This window comes from Lipophrys pholis (assembly GCF_963383615.2).
Source record: "Lipophrys pholis genome assembly, chromosome: 1".
Taxonomy (NCBI): Eukaryota; Metazoa; Chordata; class Actinopteri; order Blenniiformes; family Blenniidae; genus Lipophrys; species Lipophrys pholis.
Genome location: NC_137635.1, coordinates 16,592,852 through 16,613,985, shown reverse-complemented (window position 1 = coordinate 16,613,985; position 21,134 = coordinate 16,592,852). Strand labels below are relative to the sequence as shown.

The 21,134-nt window shown below is 43.4% G+C and overlaps 1 protein-coding gene across 1 annotated transcript in view; it reads left to right on the top strand.

Moving 5' to 3' along the window:
* The window catches only part of cacna1g (calcium channel, voltage-dependent, T type, alpha 1G subunit), a gene marked incomplete at its 5' end in the record, with an annotated part of 255,553 nt that overhangs the window by 154,092 nt on the left and 80,327 nt on the right, over nt 1-21,134 (top strand). Inside the window, 5 exons of the mRNA XM_080471574.1 lie at nt 7,098-7,249; nt 8,093-8,278; nt 10,511-10,625; nt 11,571-11,726; nt 14,584-14,649. Coding sequence (XP_080327700.1) covers nt 7,098-7,249; nt 8,093-8,278; nt 10,511-10,625; nt 11,571-11,726; nt 14,584-14,649 — 675 coding nt within the window. The remainder of the gene's footprint in view (nt 1-7,097; nt 7,250-8,092; nt 8,279-10,510; nt 10,626-11,570; nt 11,727-14,583; nt 14,650-21,134) is intronic.

Sequence of the window (21,134 nt, the reverse complement as noted above, 5' to 3'; positions counted from 1 at the left end):
TTTCACAAATCACTGACAACCAAACATTTTTGATCATCACCAACACTTTCACCATTAAAACCAAAAAACCTCAGCACAATCTTAGTCCTGATACTGTGCTCGGTCAATGTTTCAACCCCAACATGAAGTCCCCACAAGTGTAGCGTTCATCCAAGTTTAAGGCCGTAACCCTGACCACAGTGTAGGTCAGTCAAGGACATAGTGTATTGAATCACTTGCGAGGGCCATCCATTCATAAAGTGCCATTTCCTTTGCCATTACTCTAAGCTTAACCACTATAATTAATTGCCCAAACTGAACCATGAAACCATGATCATAACTCGAACCTATACTTAATTTGAAACCTCCGCCCTACAAGCATGTATTAGTTCTTTGAAGCCATAAAAGACATTACAGCATTTTGGCAAATCCGACCCTATAAGTAGACCACGCGCGCAGGTTTTAGACCTCACAGAGGCAATAAAACAAGGACACACACCGGCAGACACCGTGCTGCATCATTGACAGTCTGGAGTGCAGCATCCCGTTTAGATTAGATCACATCAGATTAGATGACATTACATTAGCACTAACCAGATTACACTATTCCTCATCTAACACACTCCACCTCCCTAATGCTCCCGCAGCCTCATTACCCAGGAAACAGCCATCAAAGGAAGCAATCAAAAAAAAAAAAGAAGAAAAGAAAAGTGTAGTGTCTTTCTCCCATACGCTCTCATGCATGTGGAGGGATTAAACTCCCTGTAGGTAGCGCACAGCACAACAGCCATTTGTCTTCTTTGACCTTCCTTCTGTTTGATGAGGTAATGGCTTGCAAACCTTTGGTCAGCCGATCAAACGGTTGTGTGACATGTGGGGTTGTTTTTTTTTGTTTGTTGTTGTACTTTTAAAGTTCTTGTCCGTTCTATGTGCGAGAACTGGATTTTTACGGTCTTGTTCTTTTGTGGTAATCTTGCATGATGTCTAAGGAATGTCTAATATACAAGCTGGAACAATAGCAGAGCAGCAAGAGTGGAGGAAAAATAATGATCCCAACCTCAATCTTCAGGCCAGATGTCTATAGTCCAAGTCTCACCTCATAAAGAAAAGTACTTCTTGTTCTAGCTTATCAACCGCATCAGTTACAGACCTGTGTGTGTGCGTGTGCTTATAAGAGGTCTGTGTGTGCACAGTAAATTGTGCATACATGTTCATGAGTGTGTGGAATTGGAGCTCACCTGTAAATCCACTTATTTTCAACATTAGATTTTACTAAAGAAATGCAAAACAAGTCCACAGTGGCACAAAGAGATCACAATGAGGCCTTGTTTACGTGACAACAAGGGTTTTGGGGGTCCGTTTACATGACAACGGTGCTCCGAGCCACTTTGAATGTGACTTTTTTGTTAATGCTCGGACTCTGTCTCCACGGCAACGAGGGAAAACACAACTTTTTGGAAAACGCTCCGTGGAAACAGGGGGAAACGCAACTTTTTGTGAAACATGCTTCTGCACGTGCACGGCACAGAAAATAGTTTGTCTGCTCATGCGCGAGTAGATGGACAATAACAACGATGGTGGCCTCCAGTGTCACAAAGAGAAAACAACACAACCGCGAAATAGCAGCCATGACATGACAGATTGTTGAAATTCAACTAATGTATCAAGTCAATGGAAGACAAAGATGCAGAAATGATCACAATGACGTGTCCCGCCACTTTAAATAGATGGTAAATGATGACCGTGACACGCATGTTGTGCAAAAACAAACGCAAAAAGATCGACACACCTGACACTCACAATGACGCAGAGTTTCAGAACACCCACAGAAATGGCATCCAATGCACCATAATAGAACAAAGCATCATTCTATCACACAAAATAACCACAAAGTGAAGTAAGATGGCCAAAATGAGACATTTGTGTTGTGCCAAAAGCTCATTGGGAGATATTGATATGCTCTCCTATTGTTTTACTCGAGAGAAACAAGTTTTGAAGTCAAATCGGCATGATGAATACAATTTTCATCAAATTTTGGGTAGATGTTGACTGAAATGAAATCTGGCATACAGTTACAGAGCGGATAAAACTAAACTAAACAAATTGAGCACAAAACAGATCGGCAAATCTAGATGGAAATCCACAACGATTGTGCATAAAACCTCTAAAATCTGCTGCATAGAAAACAAATATGTGACAAGTTTATTGTTACTGTATTGATACTGTTGGCGCAACACAAATTCTAGTCATAGGTAATCCCGACATGCATTGCTGAACAGCTCACAATGGTGGTGACAAGAATAGATATAGATATACAACATACTCAGACTGATCGCATGAACATTTATGTGTGTGTATATACATGCTTGTTTCAGCATAACTGCATGCAACGTTATTCATCTGAAGGAACACAAACAAAAATCTGCCCATTTACCCTATAAGCTTCCCTTAATCGCTGAGCAAGCGCTTCTTGCACATGTCACGGATTCGCCGCCGCCGGCGCGTTCATCGGCGCACAAACGAAGGTGCACAATGGAACGGTTGCATCAAACGGACGGGTTCATCCCGTGTCTGCGAACCCGGCAAGAGACGTGAGAGAGACACAAAGACAGGAGATGAAATAGAGGAGGAGCTTCTCTGGCGGGAGGTGAACAGCACGAGATTCAGTTTTTCACATGGTTAGAGAACCCGTGTTACACATAGTGCCATTGCAATTTAGCTTGAAACCCTTTAAAGCCGTGGCTCCTTTCTGAAAGAAACGTGATGCACCGCTTCCACACAACTCCAGCCGCGAATCAAGATTAGCCCCTGCGTAATCTGCTTGTCCTCAAATCACACTGGAGCTCCGCTAACCCCCCAAAAACTGGCAACCACACGAGTCCCCAATTATTTCTTCATTTAATTAGTTGCTATTTCAGTTGACCGCTTATCTTAGAATAGCAGTGGCAGCAAATGTGAACTGCCCCAAGTTGCATTTTCTCACAAAAAAACTTACTGTGCATTGGCGTGAATGCCGGGTTTTTACTGCTAATACGCTGTGATGTGAAACTATGAGATACTGGGAACAAAATGTGATGGGATGCAACTAAAAGTCTAGCCTACAGTACGACCAAATACTGCGAAAACAGCCAAAATGCCACTAAAGAAGTTTTTTATGACGTCAACCTCCCTTGTGGATGTGTATCAGGATAAATATAGGGGTGTAGGTGCCTTTTCCGAGCATGGACCTTGTTTACACTTGTGTACAAATCCACAAGTTTAACAGGAATATATCAGGAATTAAGAGAATTTTCACACAATAACCATCATATTTGCCGAAGAAGAGCTACGCTTTGTATTGTTTATGCGTCACAACACTTTCTGACAATATGAAAAACATGAGGAAGTCCGTCACTGAACTTGAAATATCTACTTTTGTGTATCATGGCAATATAGAAGGGCATATTGGGGCCCTTTACATCTCTGGTCCGTGCCCAGGGGTCTTTTCTTCTTTCGTAATCTGCCACCAGTTCTTGACATGTCCTTCCTTGCAACAACAGCACTGCTGAAAAATCTTCTATTCACATTGTCCTTGCTCTCGACCTCATGTTATCTCTCCAGTTATGACACTAATGGAATTAGCATAATGCTTCTATATGGCGTCTCGTATAAGGTCTTTTAAAGGGGGAGGGGGTGCGTTTCACTCCAATCCAGATACCTTTAAGTCATCTGGCGCTGGAGGCTTTTAAAAGTTGAGTGCCGGTTTTATAGCGGGACCTCGGTTCATCTTTTCCTTGATATGGCGCTCACGTAAAGATGACCTCACGTCTCCTCTGACACACAGTAAACCTCTCTCAGTGTTCCTGTGTAAGTTTAGGGGTTTCATGGGCTGTGGGCAAAAATATAAACCTCGGTGCTGCTATAGACTTAAAGACCAAGGAGGATGAAGGGGTCCACCGGGGCCCACAGATGCCTGTTCACCTCGAGGTACCTCACAGTTTAATCTAGCCCTCTCAGCTCGGATAGCTACAGGCCCTGAGTTATGGTGCAATATTCGGCCTCTGTGTTGTCGGCCTCTTGTCTCTGCCCTTGGGCCTCGTGGTAAAATTCAAGTCTCGTGGGAATGATGACTTAACAACACGCAACCAGTCGTAAGCGTCCGCTTGTTTAAAGTCAGTCAAGCTGTCAGGAGCCTCCAACTGAAGTTTGCCGTTGATGGCGGTCGGCTTTGACTAGTTTTGTTTCATGCACTGAGCAAATGACCTCTTTTGGCTTTCAGGTTAAAAAAAATGAAATTCTGCAAGCCCCCTGATCTTATATAAGATTTTTTAGTTTGTATTAGCTGAAGTTGAAAAGGAATTCAACACCAGGCTGAGTGGTTCCCTCTGGTCAAGTCTGCTACATTTCCAACCAGCTGAAGCCTTAAAGACTGAAATATGCAGGTTTATTTTGGAGAGATCTTACAGTCAGAACGCATTGCAGACAATCAAAAGTGTAATATTTTATTCTATGAGTTTTTATATTCAAGAAAGTGAAAAAATATTGTGGTTTAACTTTTTTTTTCCAAGTCTAAACTTTTAGTTAATCCTCCTGTTTCACCCAATTTCACAAGTTTTGTTTTATCCCATATGATCAACTTGAACCAACATTTATGATTCCATATTATTTGCGTTACAATTCGGACTGGTTATGATTGCGTTTCTTGAAATATAGCTTTTTTTTCCACAAAATGTACAAAGTGTATTAGTGGCAATGAAAAATAATGAAGTGATAGCATCCGAATTAAACGTTGACATATTCAAAGGAATGAAAACATTTTCATTTGAGTATTATTTAAAATGACCCCATATTTTAGACAAAATAAAGCGAAATATATGTCGTTGCCAACCGGATCAAGTCAATTTCACTCAAGGGGACAAAAGCATACATAGCATGTCTTAGCAACTGGGTAAATAGCCGTTCGGGTTACACCATCAATAGGTTAACATAACACTAACATGGCTTCCTTTCTATCCACTCATGCCTTTTTCCCCACATTAAACCATTTTGAATTCCTAATTAGCAAATCCTGAATCAAAACAGTCCAATGCTGTATTGTATAACACATTCACAGCAAATTCTATTCATAGAATTAAAAGAAAGGAGGGCTGTCGTGATTATTTGCATGTTTTTCCAGTCAGTTTCACCTTCCTTTCTGTTTTCCTAATCAACACCGGTACACACCTTGAGCGAATGTTTCTTCACATGAAAAAGTTTTTCACAAGACGTTTTCACAGTTCACTGTAATTGGGTGGTGATGAATATGTCGTGCTTGTGCGTACAAATATACGTGTCTGGTGTGTGTCCCCGACAAACATTTGGGACACTCGTTTGTTTGCTACACTTCCATTGGTTTATGGGACAATTGCTGTATTGTTTGATCCAAAGTTGACTTGTTCATTGAAATGGTTTTTTTTTTTTTTTTGGGGGGGGGGGGGAACAGAATAACCTTTGGCCAGAATACAGTGGTTTGTTGAGTGACAGGTTTGTTTGGTTGATTCACGTACGCAAACTTGCATATTTGAGTTATAGGTCATGACACTTCAATGTTTTTGATTGAGAGTTTGAGAGCTTAACAGCCTGCTGCGGACATTCCCACGCCCCCAGGTCCAGAGTTTGAATACCCATGGCTAAACCACACGAAGACGAGGGATCGGGTGTTTTAGTTTCAGGCTGTAGGTAGGGAGACTTCCACCTCACATGGTGAGACAATAGGTTCGATTAAGCTGAAGTTAGGATCCAGGTTTGGGTGGTGGAAGCCATCAGGAAGGCAAGAGAACCTGAAAACCTTTGTGAAGCCAGTTTGTTTTCTCGTTCAAATCTGAGATTCCTTTTGGCCTTGAGTATGCCTTTGGTTTTGTTTCGACTGCTCCAGCCAATTGTTAATTTCAGTTTCCTGAGGTTTCTCCTCTGGGTTAAAATGAAGCAGTTACATTTCCTAAACTATGTGTGTTTTCATTTTTTCATGGCTGTTCAGGCCCGTTTTATTTACGTTTTTAGTGACGTGTATTTTCAAGTAACAACCATCATACCCGCCAAACTACCTTCTCTGAGAGACATGAGCGTTAATCTAATGTGAACCTGTTGGATATATTATGACATTTAAAGCCTTAAATACAAGCTAAGCTATAATTGCTTTTGAAATATTCTGCACCCTGCAGCTTTCATCTTTCCCCTACCTGTTGGCAGTGTAACAGGTCCTACCTGTGGCAGTATTTCATATAAACCAGCCGGCACTGTTGCTTCAGGGCTTGAGACAATGCAGCGCCATAACACAGCATAGGGAGCCGTTACTCAGCCGGAGATGCTAATCTCTGTATTCCTTTCTGTGTGTATCCTCGCTGGTGTTGACTAATCGCCGCTTTAAACAGTGGAGGTGTGTAGTGATTAGTGGCAGCCCACCAGGACAGGCTTTAATGACACACACTGTGTTTACATTACATTGCATTACCTCCCGGGTCATCCCGGGGATAGAGCTGTTTCTGGACGCCGACTCCATCTATATACACACACACACACACACACACACACACACACACACACACACACACACACACACACACGTAATGATGTAAGAGCAAAATACACAGTTGCACATCCAGGTTTATGATGGAGAAGATTGAAAACCACATCAGACCTTCAACACAGTCAATCTTCTCCGGCCAGCCACTGTACTGCGTGTGTGTGTGTGACACAGTGTTCACTTTGTATAAACTGTTCATTGCACAGGGATGAAAGGCCTGGTGAAGCCCGACTGGGACGCTGTGCAGTCTGTAGACACAAAACAGCACTCCCAGCGGCATTTTCTTCTCCTCACCGATAATTAGAGTTGCTCTCTACTGAAGTCCGATCTACATGCCGTGTCGAATTTTAACGCACGGCGCCTTTCATCTTTTTGCTTGAGCTTTTGTGTCTGCTTGTTCTTACTGCCCAATTCTCTCTCCACACACCATGTGTGTTGATGCCTCATGCTCATGTCCCCAAGCAGAAGTTGATCCTGGCGTCCCTACGAACATCTAGCAATGGGATTACATGCAGTAACTGGGCTGTTTGCGCCGACTGTCAACATGCGCTAACGACTGTCTGTTTTCTCTCTCCAGCCTGAAGAGTTGACCAACGCCCTGGAAATCAGTAACATCGTGTTCACCAGCCTGTTCTCACTGGAGATGTTGCTCAAGGTTTTGGTCTATGGACCCTTCGGTTACATCAAGAACCCCTACAACATCTTTGACGGCATAATCGTGGTCATCAGGTGAGAAATCCTGTGTCGCATTCAGTCTTACATTTACATGACAATGCTTTCAAGTGAAAACGGAAAAAGACGACTGCATCTAAATCCCTTTGTAATAACAATGACATTGCCGTGCTGGGATTTTAATCCTAAATATTTTGTCCAGCTAATAGTGTTTTAACAGACCTGGACTTTTCGAATATGGCTGAAACTCTAATTCAAAACCTTAATCCCTCAGAGGAGTACAACTAAAGGTTTAGTCCTGTTCTTGGGAGCTTTGTTTTGCAAAGTATACCTGTTGTACTGGTCCTCATGCACTATTTTGCTGAAATTCCGATACTTTATTGCATTTCCCAAACTGAAGCATAATTGTTGTGCATTGTTTTTGTAGTGGTGCCCCTTGAGGAAGTACTGTGCTTGTAGAAAAGTAATTTATGAACATAAGTAAGTGCCATGACGCACCCTGGTATGGGCTTGCTGATTGTGTTTATGGCACTCAGTAGCTTACTGGTGATCTAAGGACTGAAATGACTGTCAGTTTTAGAAAAATTATGATACGGTCTTAGACTATAATTATACCGTTGGACTTCTGCCCCTGGGAACACATTGTGTTTACAAAGAGTAAAAGTGGACATGGAGCAAGCAGCAGGGCTTCGTGACTGAACATTAAACAATACTCATCTGAAATGGTGTATCACTACAGTATTCAATAACACTTAAAATATCACTGTTTTAATAGTATCATAAAACAAAATAGAAAATATGAATAATCCTGATTGATTGTTTGCGCTTATGTTGTTGACAATGTTTATTATCCTTATGGGTGAATGATCGACTTTTAAATTGTCTTTCTTTTCTTGGCAGCGTGTGGGAGATTGTGGGTCAGCAGGGTGGTGGCCTGTCGGTTCTGAGGACCTTCCGACTGATGAGGGTGCTGAAGCTGGTCCGCTTCATGCCGGCCCTGCAGAGGCAGCTGGTGGTGCTGATGAAGACCATGGACAACGTGGCCACCTTCTGCATGCTGCTCATGCTTTTCATCTTCATCTTCAGGTAGGTGGCAGACAAAGGAGCGAGCTGGAACACGGTCTCAGTCGTGTGTTATTTGTTCATCCAAATCACCAGTGTCAAGGTGTTGGGTTCAGTCAGCGATCACTGTGGTAACTATAGCAAAATATGGAGCTGCAGCATAGAAGTAATCTGGTAAATTAATGCATGGCAACTTGATCTGAAAAAGGAAATATGAAATTAGTGATTCTTGTTCTTTTTCCCATGGTTACACTCTGTTATATTCACCCACAAGGGTCATCAGAAGGCAAAAGCTGCAACACACAAAAGCTAATGACAACAGGGAACCAATAATAAAACATGAACACAAAAGCCACAACATGCATGCAAAAGCAACAACACATGTGAAAGACACAAAATATGCAAAAGTCACAACACAAATGCAAAAGCCATTGCCCAAATAAGGAACCACGACACACAAATACAAATGTTGCAACCCAGAAACCAAAGCCACAACGGGAATAACAAAAAAAACACCAAAGACCGAAACAAAAGGCCATTACGAAAAAGCCACAGCACAAAAAGGCAAAACCTTTAAAGCACATACAAAAGCCACAGCGCACTCACTAAAGACACAATCTAAATGACAATGTCACAAGACAAAACCACCCCACACAAAAAGCCAAATCAACGCAAATGCAAAAGCTGCAACACAAATTAAAAGGAAAAACACTTTGTGTGTTTCTGTTGTAAACTTTTTTTGCTTGTGGTGGCGATCATTCCCCGTATTTAACACCAGAGCAACACTGCTGTGTAACATTAAAGGCAAAAGAGATGAGCAGCTAAAAAATCACACAGCGTGTTTCCATACTCACAGCAGAGCTGAGCAATAAACCGCCTCGTCTCAGCTGTTTTCTGCGCATGTATGTGTACACACACACACACACACATGCACAAAATTCCACTGGCCTTGTATATGCCTGGATAAACAGGGCTTGATTTGAGTGAAGAGTTGCCAAGTTGAGGCGGTGGAGGTCTGCTCATTGATCCCTCAGCTCCAGTTGAGCTTTGGCGTCTGCGGTTCTGACTGAAAGGCAGAAGGCAGTGCAGACACACTGCTGAGACCTAATAATAACACCCCCTTGATTGCCCGCCCAATGCATCATAGACTTTTATGATGTCCCCCATCTTCCTGCCAGTCAATCTATCTTACACGGACACTGTATACAATCCTCCAGCGCGCCTGATGTTAAAACCAGAGCTTAGTTGAGACAATGTGTTGCAGAACTCCTCGTTCTCATGAAGGGATTATGTTACAACTCTGTCTTTACGTCCAGACTCATTATGCTGCTGGAATTTAGATGATATGCCTAATGATAATAATACATAGCTAGTGTGGATAAGTCTGCATATGCCATCTCTGAGGTTTGAAGCAAAAAACAAAGGAAAGAAAAGGGTATCTAAATAGAAGTGCCTTTTAAAGTAATTATTTTGGGAAATACACATTTTATTAAAGAATAGAACGTTAGTACTGTTAGTGTAGCTGACCATTATCCCATTTCTATCTTGAGAGCAGAGCAGAAGACAGCCATAAAATGTGGAAACATTACAGCATTTCTGATTTGATCAAAACGCTATAAACAATCTCAACGTGTACACGGACATTTGTTACGGTCAGATGAGGGCGTTGGATTGTTATTACGATGGGTCTCAGCTATCAAACTACCAAGTCCCAGGAGGATATGAACTGGGAGTCACTTCTCAATTTCCAAAACTTTAAAAAAATATTTTCACCCAGATAAGGTGACTTTTGGCGCTCTCCATGGTGCTGATGTCAACCTGCTGTACTCTTTTTTGGGGGGGGGGATTTTCCAGCTACTTCATCAAAATGCACAATGAACCATTTAAACTCAGTTCTAAGACTAAATAAATTCAAGTTTGATAGATTTTTTTCTTGTTGGAGCAATGTCTCTCAATATTTTACCGAGCTGTTGAAAAGCTTATTTTCCTTTTCAAATGGGGACATGCATTTGCACAATGAGCAGTGCAGCTGTTGTGCTCAGACATATGGTTACATTTCGATGAATACATCTGTTTCAGCCATTGTAGCAATTGTATGTGTTTTTTTTTTTCTCAGGCAGCAATTGCTGAGAAATGAAAACCATGTTTTTTCTGAAAATATTGGCGATTTATTTGTACAGTATCCAACGGGTAGGCCTGGTGTAAACATTTATCCCTCCGTTTCCTGTTTGTTTTCTCCACTCTCTCCTCTGTCAGCATCCTGGGGATGCATCTGTTTGGCTGTAAGTTTGGATCGGAGAGAGACGGGGACACACTCCCAGACAGGAAGAACTTTGACTCTCTGCTCTGGGCCATCGTGACGGTCTTCCAGGTGAGCTACGGACTGTCTTCCTTCTCTCTGTTGAGTATTCACGCCACCGTCGCTGTGGCTTCATGCAAAACTAACCAGTCAGTCACGTTGGTCTGCTGTCTGGAAGCTTTAAGTTCCTCAGTGATCATACGGTACCCACTTCAACGCCCTCAAGCCACCCTCCTAAGATCGTCCTGCTTCACTGGCGAAGATTGAACCCGTCGCCGTTCAGAGCGTGAACAGACAATTTTCTCCTGAATAAATAAATGATATCAGATCAAATTTTGTCCTCCACTCTGCGGTCCGTTCCCTCTTTCCCTCCCAGGCTAGCCTCGATTATCCTTCCTCGTGTTCTTCCAATCGTCCAATTTGCATTTCCGAGCATCATCCATCGGTTAAGTAGGCTTGTCTCATGCATCGTGGCACCTTGCATTTATGATTCAGCTAAAAGTCCCTCAGTGTGGTACAAAGCATATATCACGCCCAATATAGCAACCATTTATAATTCAGTGTAACATCTGATCAGGGAATATGTAGACGGTCTGCACGTCTTTCTAAATGGAACATTGTCTTGACATGTCTGTTTTCTTGTAGCGCCACAGTTTTTCCAAGCAACTGTGGGTCCATATGGCCCGTAGATTGTTAAATTGCTCAAAGTCGATGTGTTACTCCATCACATTGAAAGTAGCTATTGAAGGTGATGTAGGCATTTGTTTAGGATGCCCCCTGGTCACCTCCCATCAGAGATATACAAGTCACGTCCCACTGGGTGGAGGCCCTGAGGTCAGTCTGGAAACCATTTTCAGTCTCAAGCTTCCGTTTGTTTTTCATTTTGAACGTGAAGCTGAAAAGCTCTAAAAACCATATCTAAGAGGGACAGTCAGCTGTGAATATGTTTCAGTACTTTAGAGTTCCTGTGCTGCCCAGCAATCTTACCTACCATCTTTGACCTTTTCTCTCGCTCAGATTCTGACCCAGGAGGATTGGAACAAGGTGTTATATAACGGCATGGCGTCCACCACTCCCGTGGCTGCCCTCTACTTCATCGCCCTCATGACATTCGGCAACTATGTGCTCTTCAACTTGCTGGTGGCCATCTTGGTTGAGGGCTTCCAGACGGAGGTACAATGTTGCTTTTTCCAAAGTGCTGCTTTTTGGGTGCTTTCACTAAAATGCAATGTTTTTCTCCCTACAACCACTTGAATGGAAGGAATCTGGCGTTTGGAAAAAAACTTTTCAAGTCAACTTCATGTAATTTGCTCCCAGGTTTTCACAGTGACGGGCGTATTCCATCAACACTAAATGATGGGCGTTCCCACCCTGGCTGACTCATAGATCCATAAACTATGTTGCCATTAACCTATATCTTCTCTTGCACTCTTTGCAGCAGAGTATGTCAGGGCATGATCAGATATATTTTCTCCCCCTCCTCATCATCACTGTCCTTTTGCCATCAGCCTTTTCTCCTCCCACTCTTTCCCACTATCTCAGCAGTCGTCCTCATTATTGTTCTGCTGATTTGCCGATGCCATAAAGGACATCAGAGGAAAGCTATGCGCGCTGGGCTTAGACTGTGCATCAGCCTGCATCACCCAAATCCACCGGCTTCATCATGCTTGGATGCACTCTTTTCCGAGCTTCGACACTCAATCTTTCCCCTCCTCGGCACACGTTTTTACACGCCGTAAAGCAAAAGTGAAATGGTATCCATTGCTGCGTCTATGCTTTTGAGGCAGAAAAGAGCAAGAGACTGCAAAAAGAAAGGAGATTGTGGATTGATGGTTGGCTCTTTGCAACCGGGGAAAACAGTTTCAGGGCGAACAGGAATGGAAGAAGTTAAGACTCCATGACTTTTGTTTTAAACACTTTTACAGTTTGAGTAACTGAGAGAAAGGAATATAGGCTGAGAGCAGGTGGAGCAGGTAAATCACATAAGCATCCAGTCGATCAGCGCCTGTCTTCTTGTCTCCTCCTCTCTCTCTCTCTCGTTCTTTAAAAGGGTGACAGCACCCGCGCTTTGATCTCCGCCGCTCTTTAGCTCTCCAGCTGAGAGGACAGAGAATAGATGAGGGGTGGCGGAGAGAAAGGTTGACAGGCTTATAAAATATGGATTAATTGGAATGGGCCTCTCTCCTGTTAGTGTGTTACCTGCTGCACAAATACCGAGCGCTCGAGCGTTGTGAATAGGCGCTCATGCCGAGTTTGTTGCATTTGCCCAAACTTCACGAGTTGAAAGCTCCTCCCGGGCGGTTTCCAACCATGTTCTGTGTGGTCTGTTTACTTCAACGCAGCCAAATCTAAAGATTGTGACATTGCTCAGCTCCTAAGAGAACCGTATAAGGAGCGCTTGTGTCAAGTAAGCCCATTGAAGTAGAGCGACATCTAAAACATGCAGAGCAGGGCTTTTCCAGGGGTATTGATGGACACCTTCGCTCTGCATGAAGACCAAGATGAGAATCAGAACATTATTCTTGAAATTGGACAAGGCTTCAGATATTTGCCTGGGTGTCAAACTACTCCAGAAATCTGGTAGCTAAAGAGAGACTAGCTGTCAGATCCCGGCCCTTTGACTTCTTAATTAACAAGCATACAACAGAGGAATGAGGATGGAAATCAAAGAGAAATATGATTTACGATCTAATAAGAATCTCACCTCTGGAGCAACCGACTAGAAATCAAATCCTGGAACTTTCTCCTCGTTTCTCTACCTGCTTTCCACTGGAAGGGTTTGGATTGTAACAATAAGGCGGCGTGCATCCTTTCCTCCAATGCAAATGTTGTTGGCGTGTAGAGATTGCAATTGACCGGGAAGAGTAAAGACAAATCAATTAGTGCAGATCAAATATGGACGCACACATCCTTCTAGATGCCAACAACAATTCCCTTGTGCCTCTCTCCTTTGTCCTCCCTCCTGCCTTTGTGTATTATCACAGAGCTGTCGGTTTAATTCTTCCTCCTGCGCTATGCTCGCCCTCCCTCTTTTCACTTTTACATCCTTTTCTGCACACGGTAAGTTTATTTTTAGTCGGCCAAACTTTTCCTGCGTCAGGGTTGCCTGGTAACGGGCACTTGAATGACGTGAGCCAAACCAGGAGAGATGGTGCCAAGACACAGAAACACCCAACCCAGTCTAAAAAAAAAACATTATGTTAATAGTGGGAAACAGTGGGGAAAACCACCGCCATATCTGTGTTCTCTTTTTAGTTTAGTTTTTGTTTTGTTTTTTGTTTTTTTACTTTGATTTTCTTGACTCAACTCCTCCCTCCATCATCAACATTTCCCTCCCGCATGTCTCCTCTCCTATTATCGACTCTCCCCCCTCGTTGTGTCTCTTTGTCAGGTTGTGACAGTGTGTCCGTGCGACCGAATCCAATATCCGCTGCAGAGAGCGCCAGCAGAGCCGTTTGTCTCGTTACGGAGACCTTTTAACAGAAGAGGAAACACACGATGTTCCTCTTTTTTGTTGCACTTCTCAGCGTGACAACAAACATGCGTTTCACACCCGCAGCACATGCCGACATGCGTCACACGCGGACGAATGCTTCCATGTCCCGACGAGTCATGAAATATATACATGTGCGTATATACATGTTGAGATCATCTGCTCTTGAGACGAACGATAAGATGCAAAGCGTGGCTGCGCTGCACTTCTACTCCTCTGCTGTCCTGACTTCTTGATGCTCTCAGCTCATCCAGGTTGCTGAAGTACACACATGTGCAGCACGTGACTGCACACTGTGACCCAGGACAGCCGCTTTGATATGTTTTTGTTGCATGTCGAAAGTTTCAGGAAGAAGAAAAAAAAAAGAGATGTTCCAACGGGCTGAATGTCCTTTAACTTTCTCCTTTCTGCTCTTGTCTACTCGCTGTGGTTCCACCTCTGAACCTTCCTGTGCCTCCTTCTCTCCTGCGTGCGCCTCCTTCCTCCTCCTCCTCCTCCTCCTCCTGTCCGGCTGCACCGATCACTTCCTGCTAATAGGAAGTGTCCAAGCGGGAGGACTTGCATGCCCAGCTGAGCCTAATTCAGCTGCCTGTAGAGTCAGGGGTATGTACAGCACTGCCTTCCCTTCCCCTCCCCTCCCTTCCCAACCCCCGTCCTTTTAATTGACAAACCGCCCTCCCCCACCCACCCCTCAGGCCCCTCCACCCCTTCCCCCTTCCCCACAGAGGCGTCGCAGTGATGTCATATATCTCTCAGCGGCCGCAACTTGGAGATGGAGTGCAGACATACTGCTCGCTGATGGCAGTTTTCCTGTACTAACATTTGAGTTTTGGTAACGGAACAGCTTGATACCAAGGTGAATGATTACTTCCAGCGCTACACGTTTAACCAAATAAGAAAACACACCTATTTTTAGACTTTGCTCCCGGAGTTTAGTGGATAGATTGTAAAACTTTTGAGATCTTTGCTGCTGCCAGTCCAATCCAATAGAGTAGCAAATCACAAGCTGGAATGAAGTTAATAGTCCCTGGAGGGAATTACAAGTACACAATGTAAAAAATGAACAACTGCATTTAGAAATATTTGACTCTTTGATAGGAAGAGAAACATTTGGCATCTTCCAAAGGAACGTTTAATTTGGAGATGCTTCCTTCAGGTGGCATACACTTTAATTCTTCCTGCCAGTCCTGGCTCCTGAAAGCTGAGGCGCCATGTATACGACAACATGTCAAGTGAAAACGCATCATTTTGTTTGATTAAAGTTTCATGCTTAAACAACAACATTTTGATAATGATGTCGGATTACATGCAAACTGCAGAAATATTAAAAAAAACGTCTCTGTACACAGACATTTAGATGGATAGACCCCCGAAACGCAAGGGGAAAAAAAATCCTTTTTTTACTTTAAATTGTTGTCGAAAATGCTGGCTAACTTTTGAAAGTTTCACTGGAGTCAACAAATGATGTACCGTACCACCAGATGTCAAACCAACACACATCTGTTTGTGACGGTTTTGCCACCACCTATCAAGCAGGTTCCTTCAAATGGAGTACAGGAATGAACAGTACAAGGTAGCAATTTACAAAAGATCTCCAAATATGGCCGCCAGAGGATGTGTCACATCACCTGAGGGCCTCTCGATCTAACCTGCTTACCGCATGATGCCCGCGCTGCTGAGACTAACCAGAGCCCTCCGGTGGCTGCTCAGAGGAGCTCGGGCGAGCCAATGGAAATGTGCGAACACTTGCACCGCTGTGCTACGTCTGTGTGTTTTTGTACTTTTTTTGTCTTCTCTGAAAGAGTGAGCACCATGTCAAAGCCCATCCTGAAAAGCTCGCCTCCACCCTTACCCACCGGTTTCTGTTTTTCAGAGTGAGAATGACGCACCAGCGCTCCCTGAGGTCCTCCAAAAACCTCTTGCAGTGTCTGTGTAAACTGGCTGAAGGATGATGTGGAGTGAACAATAGAGAGGAGGAATAGAGGCTGTAGGTTTAGATATTGGTATTGTTTAGATAAAACCAAAAGACTATAGGAGATATAAGTTTCTTTTGGAAGGACTTCACTCTCTTAACATGACTCAGGTTTCAAAAAGTCAATCAAGCTTTCAGAAGGCAGATCGTACTGTGAGTCTCCTATACCATTAAAGGCAATCAAACTCAGCCAGGAGTATTCGAAATGGTCCACGTCTTTCTGTCTACTTGAAGCTGTCTTCTGAAAATGGCCACGAACATTACCGGGAGACTTTGTATGGAACCTACTGGAGAAAGTCAAACCTATTTATCTTTTGTCGTCTACGACAACACTCCATATTTTACATGCTCTGCACTATATATTAGAAGTGATGAGATTTGAAACAAAAAGTCACATTTTAAGTTGAAAAGTCAAATTTAACAATTTGACAAAAATAAGAAACAACATTCTTAACTATTATGAAATATTTATGACTGTGAAGTCTGACATTGAAAAATGTCTTTGAAAATGTATTTTATGATAAGATGCCAAGATTCTTTTAAAAATAATAGAAAAATCTTCATAAATTGATGAACAAAATCTGAAAAACAAGAAGAACGCAGACTTACTGGAAAAGGTGGAAAAAAATGAGAGAAATCTAGCTGATTGGCATAAGTCCAGATATAAAAAGTAAAACAAAAACCCACGTCGTGTTTTTGCGTGTCCGTTTCAGAAACGTTTGGCACAGCGTTCTGAAAACGATGTCTGTTTATGTGGAAGCGAACAAAGACGTAAACGTAATTTTTTTGGTCTGTTCCCCTCTTTTAACGTCCCTACAATTCGTGTATTTATGTGAACATCATTAAGGCCTTGGTGGTACCTCTGAGGTTTGCTTGAATAAATCCAATCCTGGCTTTAAATAGAGCAGGAAGACACACACACACACACACACACACACACACACACACACACACACACACACACACACACACACACACACACACACACACACACACACACACACACACACACACACACACACACACACACACACACACATAAACAATTAATCCACTTCCTCCCATCATCAGCCCACATCAGAATCCCATTTCTACCCTTTCTGAAGCAGTGTAATTGAACCCCCCCCGCCCCCCCCCCCAATCCTTTCCCCGTTGGTGTCTATTATTGTCTGGCTATCGGCAGCAGGCCTGGTCTGGCCCATCTCCTGCTCCCCCCGCCATCGTGCCCAAATTGGGGTGGCAGAGTGTAAACAAGCTATCCAAACAACTATTTCAGGACACGGGATTTCCCTCGAGTCCGTCGCTTCCTCTTTCCTTCAGAGCTAATAACTCCACCTTTACTTTCTCCAGCGCTGCCTCCATCATTTAGTGCTTGACAAAGGATCAAATTATGATCAACAGCAGCTTGTCAAACATACAGAGTCCTAAATATAGTTATTTAGGCTCCACCTCGTTCATGGCGGGGACAATCTTTATGCAACTTTTTCCAAATAAGATTCATCAGAAACCTCAAAACATGTTGACCCGTTGAGAAAATGAAGATAAAACTCAAGTTGTATTTATAGGCCCTGTTTACCAAACAAATTCAAGATTTACATGACCACAGCGCTTGGAGTCACTGAAAATGCAACTTTTTGAAAACAGCTCCCACGGTGGAACTTTTTGGAATTTCACTTCAGTTATTTTTAGCAACTTTAAGTCGTTTTGATCCATCAGATAATTGTCTTGTGAAAAACTGTCTGGAGTCCAAACGAAGTGACTCTACAGCTGTGGTTTGCAGACATTTGGTCTCACTTCATGTATTAATAAGTAAAATCCCAGACTTGCAGAGACCTTTTCTTTCTCTATCGATTGCCTGTGAAATACATGTTATCCAGACTTTTTCTTTTAAGATTTCTTTCCTTAAGGACCAATACTTAGTTAATGACAGCCTCAGAAGAAGTAGCACAAATCAAACCTGTGGCTATAATGTACAAAGACAAGACTGAGATTAGACTCAGAGCAGAGAAATGCGGCCACGGTGAAAGATGGGAGGAAATCAGGCTCTTCTCTGAGCGAGGTTAATCTCTCACTTACAGTCTGGCGCCTTTTTATTGACTTTACTTCACCTCGCCCCGACATCTGGCTGACTACAGATACCCGAGATGTACCTCGGACAATCAGTGGATTAAACCTGAACGGATTGTTGTTTCTTTTGACATGATGGGTCAGAACTGCACAGGTTAAACTATTGGACAAATGGACAAAGCCAGATGCAGACAGCAGAGACACAATATGCCTGCGTGTCATGCCAAAAGATTTGTTGATGATTGTTGGTTAGGTTATACCAATGGTTAGTTGACCTTTTCCCTGTCATACTGACCTTCCACTGATCAGAGGCTGCTGTAACTACAAGTCCCCCCACCCCGCAGGCCACCGGGAGCCCAGCCAAGCCCCCTTACCTGTGAAAAGGTCATGAGGGTGAGGAGATGAAGTGTAATACTACTTTTCAAGATCAAAACAACGAATTGCTTGAAATTAGCAATCAAATCTAATATTAATCACAGCAAATTCTTCCTCCCCTGTGATTTCCGAGACGAGAAGAAATGTCTGGCCAATTTCTCAAGACGGTGTTTCTGAGAAGTCAGAAATATAGCAAGCCTTGAAATTAATCACTTCAAAATTGTTTTAAAAATTTCTCAAAATGCATACATTTTGAATAAAATGAAGAGAATCTTCTCTAAGTAACCTGTTCACATGACAACATTTTCAAGTGAAGACGGAAAGCTTTTATTGCATTTTGGCTGCTTGTTTACACACAGTGGTGCTCGGAGCCACTGAAAACAGAACTTTTTGAAAATGACTGCGGCAGTTGAGCATGCCACCGCCGGGTTCGCCCACAGAGTCAAGCAGTCAGAACTGCAGTTCACCATACTTTTTATTAAACTAAAGCGAAACACAAACTCAAAACTCACACAGACACAGCACTGTCTGTGTCTCCCGCCTGTCGCTCTTACGTCCCCGGGCGGCTCCACCTTTATGGGCCGGGAGGTGAGGCAGCACACCTGATTCCCATCAGGGCCTTAATCACCGGCTCTGCCACATACCCCCGCCACCAGATATAGGCCCACGGCCTAACCAACTCCCCCTCCAGGTGGGTGGGGTGGAAAGTTGGGAGGCAGCACCGCTCAGGAGGCCGGTTAACAGGGGTGGCCCCCGCCGCCACAGGGTCCCCCGGGGGAGGGGATGGAGCAAGCTGTGGACACCGAGCCCGCTCCTCCTCGCCACACCTCAGGATTTAGATGGGTTTTCACGTAGAAGTCGCTGAAAGTAACTATTTGTGTTGAGGTAACCATTTGTCCGATCCGTTCTGAAACACCTGAAGATGTACCATTCATTGTTTAGATGTTTTGCAGAAATCTACACGGGTAATCTCTTTTCCCTGAGACTAGATATCTGTTTTATGTCTGTCAGGGGTCTCCGGTGCTTCATGCTTCCGGCGCCGAGCAAAGATTTTTAAGTAGGAATGAAGCAGTTGGACAAACACACAGGAATGTGATGAATAACAGCCACGAGGGGCTCCAAGTAACCCTTGAGTTGATTGGCCTGCTGGTTCATTAGCATCCACTCTCCTTAGATCATTTTGGCATACTCGACGAGGTCAAGGCAAATCAGTGTGGGGCACGCAGAGAGTGGCTTTAACAGGGGGGGTAAAAAAAAGATGCAAATTGGTGTCTCAGAGATGTCATACTCCACACACAACGCAGTAAACAAACAATTCATTCACACCCACTTTGTCTTTCTCTAAGACTCATGGGGAGTATCGAGAAAGTAATTTGTTAGTTCAAGAGGAGGTGCATGGTGATTAGGACCTGAGGCTTTTATGTGCACTGTTTATTCACTTTGCTCGCACACAGGCCCGCCTCGCTGGGACAGCGTTCTATTAATCCAGCTTCCACCTGGCACCCTCGCACACATTAATGGGGGCTGCGGGCCTTGGCGAAGTGAAACAAACGCAAGCGGGAACTCTGGGGCTCACTGCAGTGTGTTAGCAAGCAGAAAGCAGCGTGAAGTGGAGGCTGGAAATGAGTAATTAGGAGCTCATGAGAAGTTTGTGAAATACTGCGAGGATTGCTCGAGGAATATGGAAATGTGGCTCATTTTGACGTTCCTCCCTGGGACCACGATGGAGAGAAAGGAAAACAAATAAGAGTTGCCAGACGTCGCTCTTGGTCGGCGAGCTGCAGCAGAAAGCGCAGCATTAGTTGTGTGTGAAAACCCGAGACCTGGTAGATCACATTGAAGCCCCGTTTAAGCAACAAGGTTTCAAGTGAAAACGCACCAATATTTTGAAAACAATGTCTATTTACATGGAAATGGCAGAAATACTGAAACCAATGAAGTTTTCAAGTTTGACCACTAGTGGGTGCTGTTTTGTTTTTTTTGTTAGAGTTTTTTTATTGTTTTACAATACACTATACACATTCACTATGGCAAATACACGGACTATAAAACTAACAAGTTCCAGGAGAATATTCACTGGGAGTCAAGACACTCTGAAGGCTGCCATTAAAAAAAATAATAATAATTATGTTTTCTTGCCCATCTACTCACATTAGTATTGTTTCAGAAAAGTTGTGTTATAACTCGGTTTCCACGGAAGTGGGGTCATAGCATTTTCCCCCCAAAAAAATTGCGTTTCATTTTGCGTCGCCGCATTTTCCAGAACGTCCACCTTGGGAGCCATTTTCAAAAAGTTGCGTTTTCAGTAGCTCCAAGTTGCCATTGATGTGTGAGCGGACACCCAAAATGCAGCAAAAAGTTATTTCGTCGCCTTTTAAACAAGACAGAATTGTAACAGCATACAAGCAGAGTAGAATGAACAAGGTCTCCTGGATTAAGTCCTGGTTTTGTTACAGTTTCTCAGTAAACCCTCTCAGTTCTCTTTGCATGACAACACTCCAAGCTGCCTCGCCTTCACTCCCAAACCTGTGAAACTGTGGATTTAGAGGTAACCCACACCATCACTGACCTGCTTACAGGAGCGAGAGGTTGCCTCTAGTGACCGATCCACGGTCCAATCCAAAATCAATGCCAATGGTAGATGTAGGTACACAGGGATCTGTGTTTAGAGGCA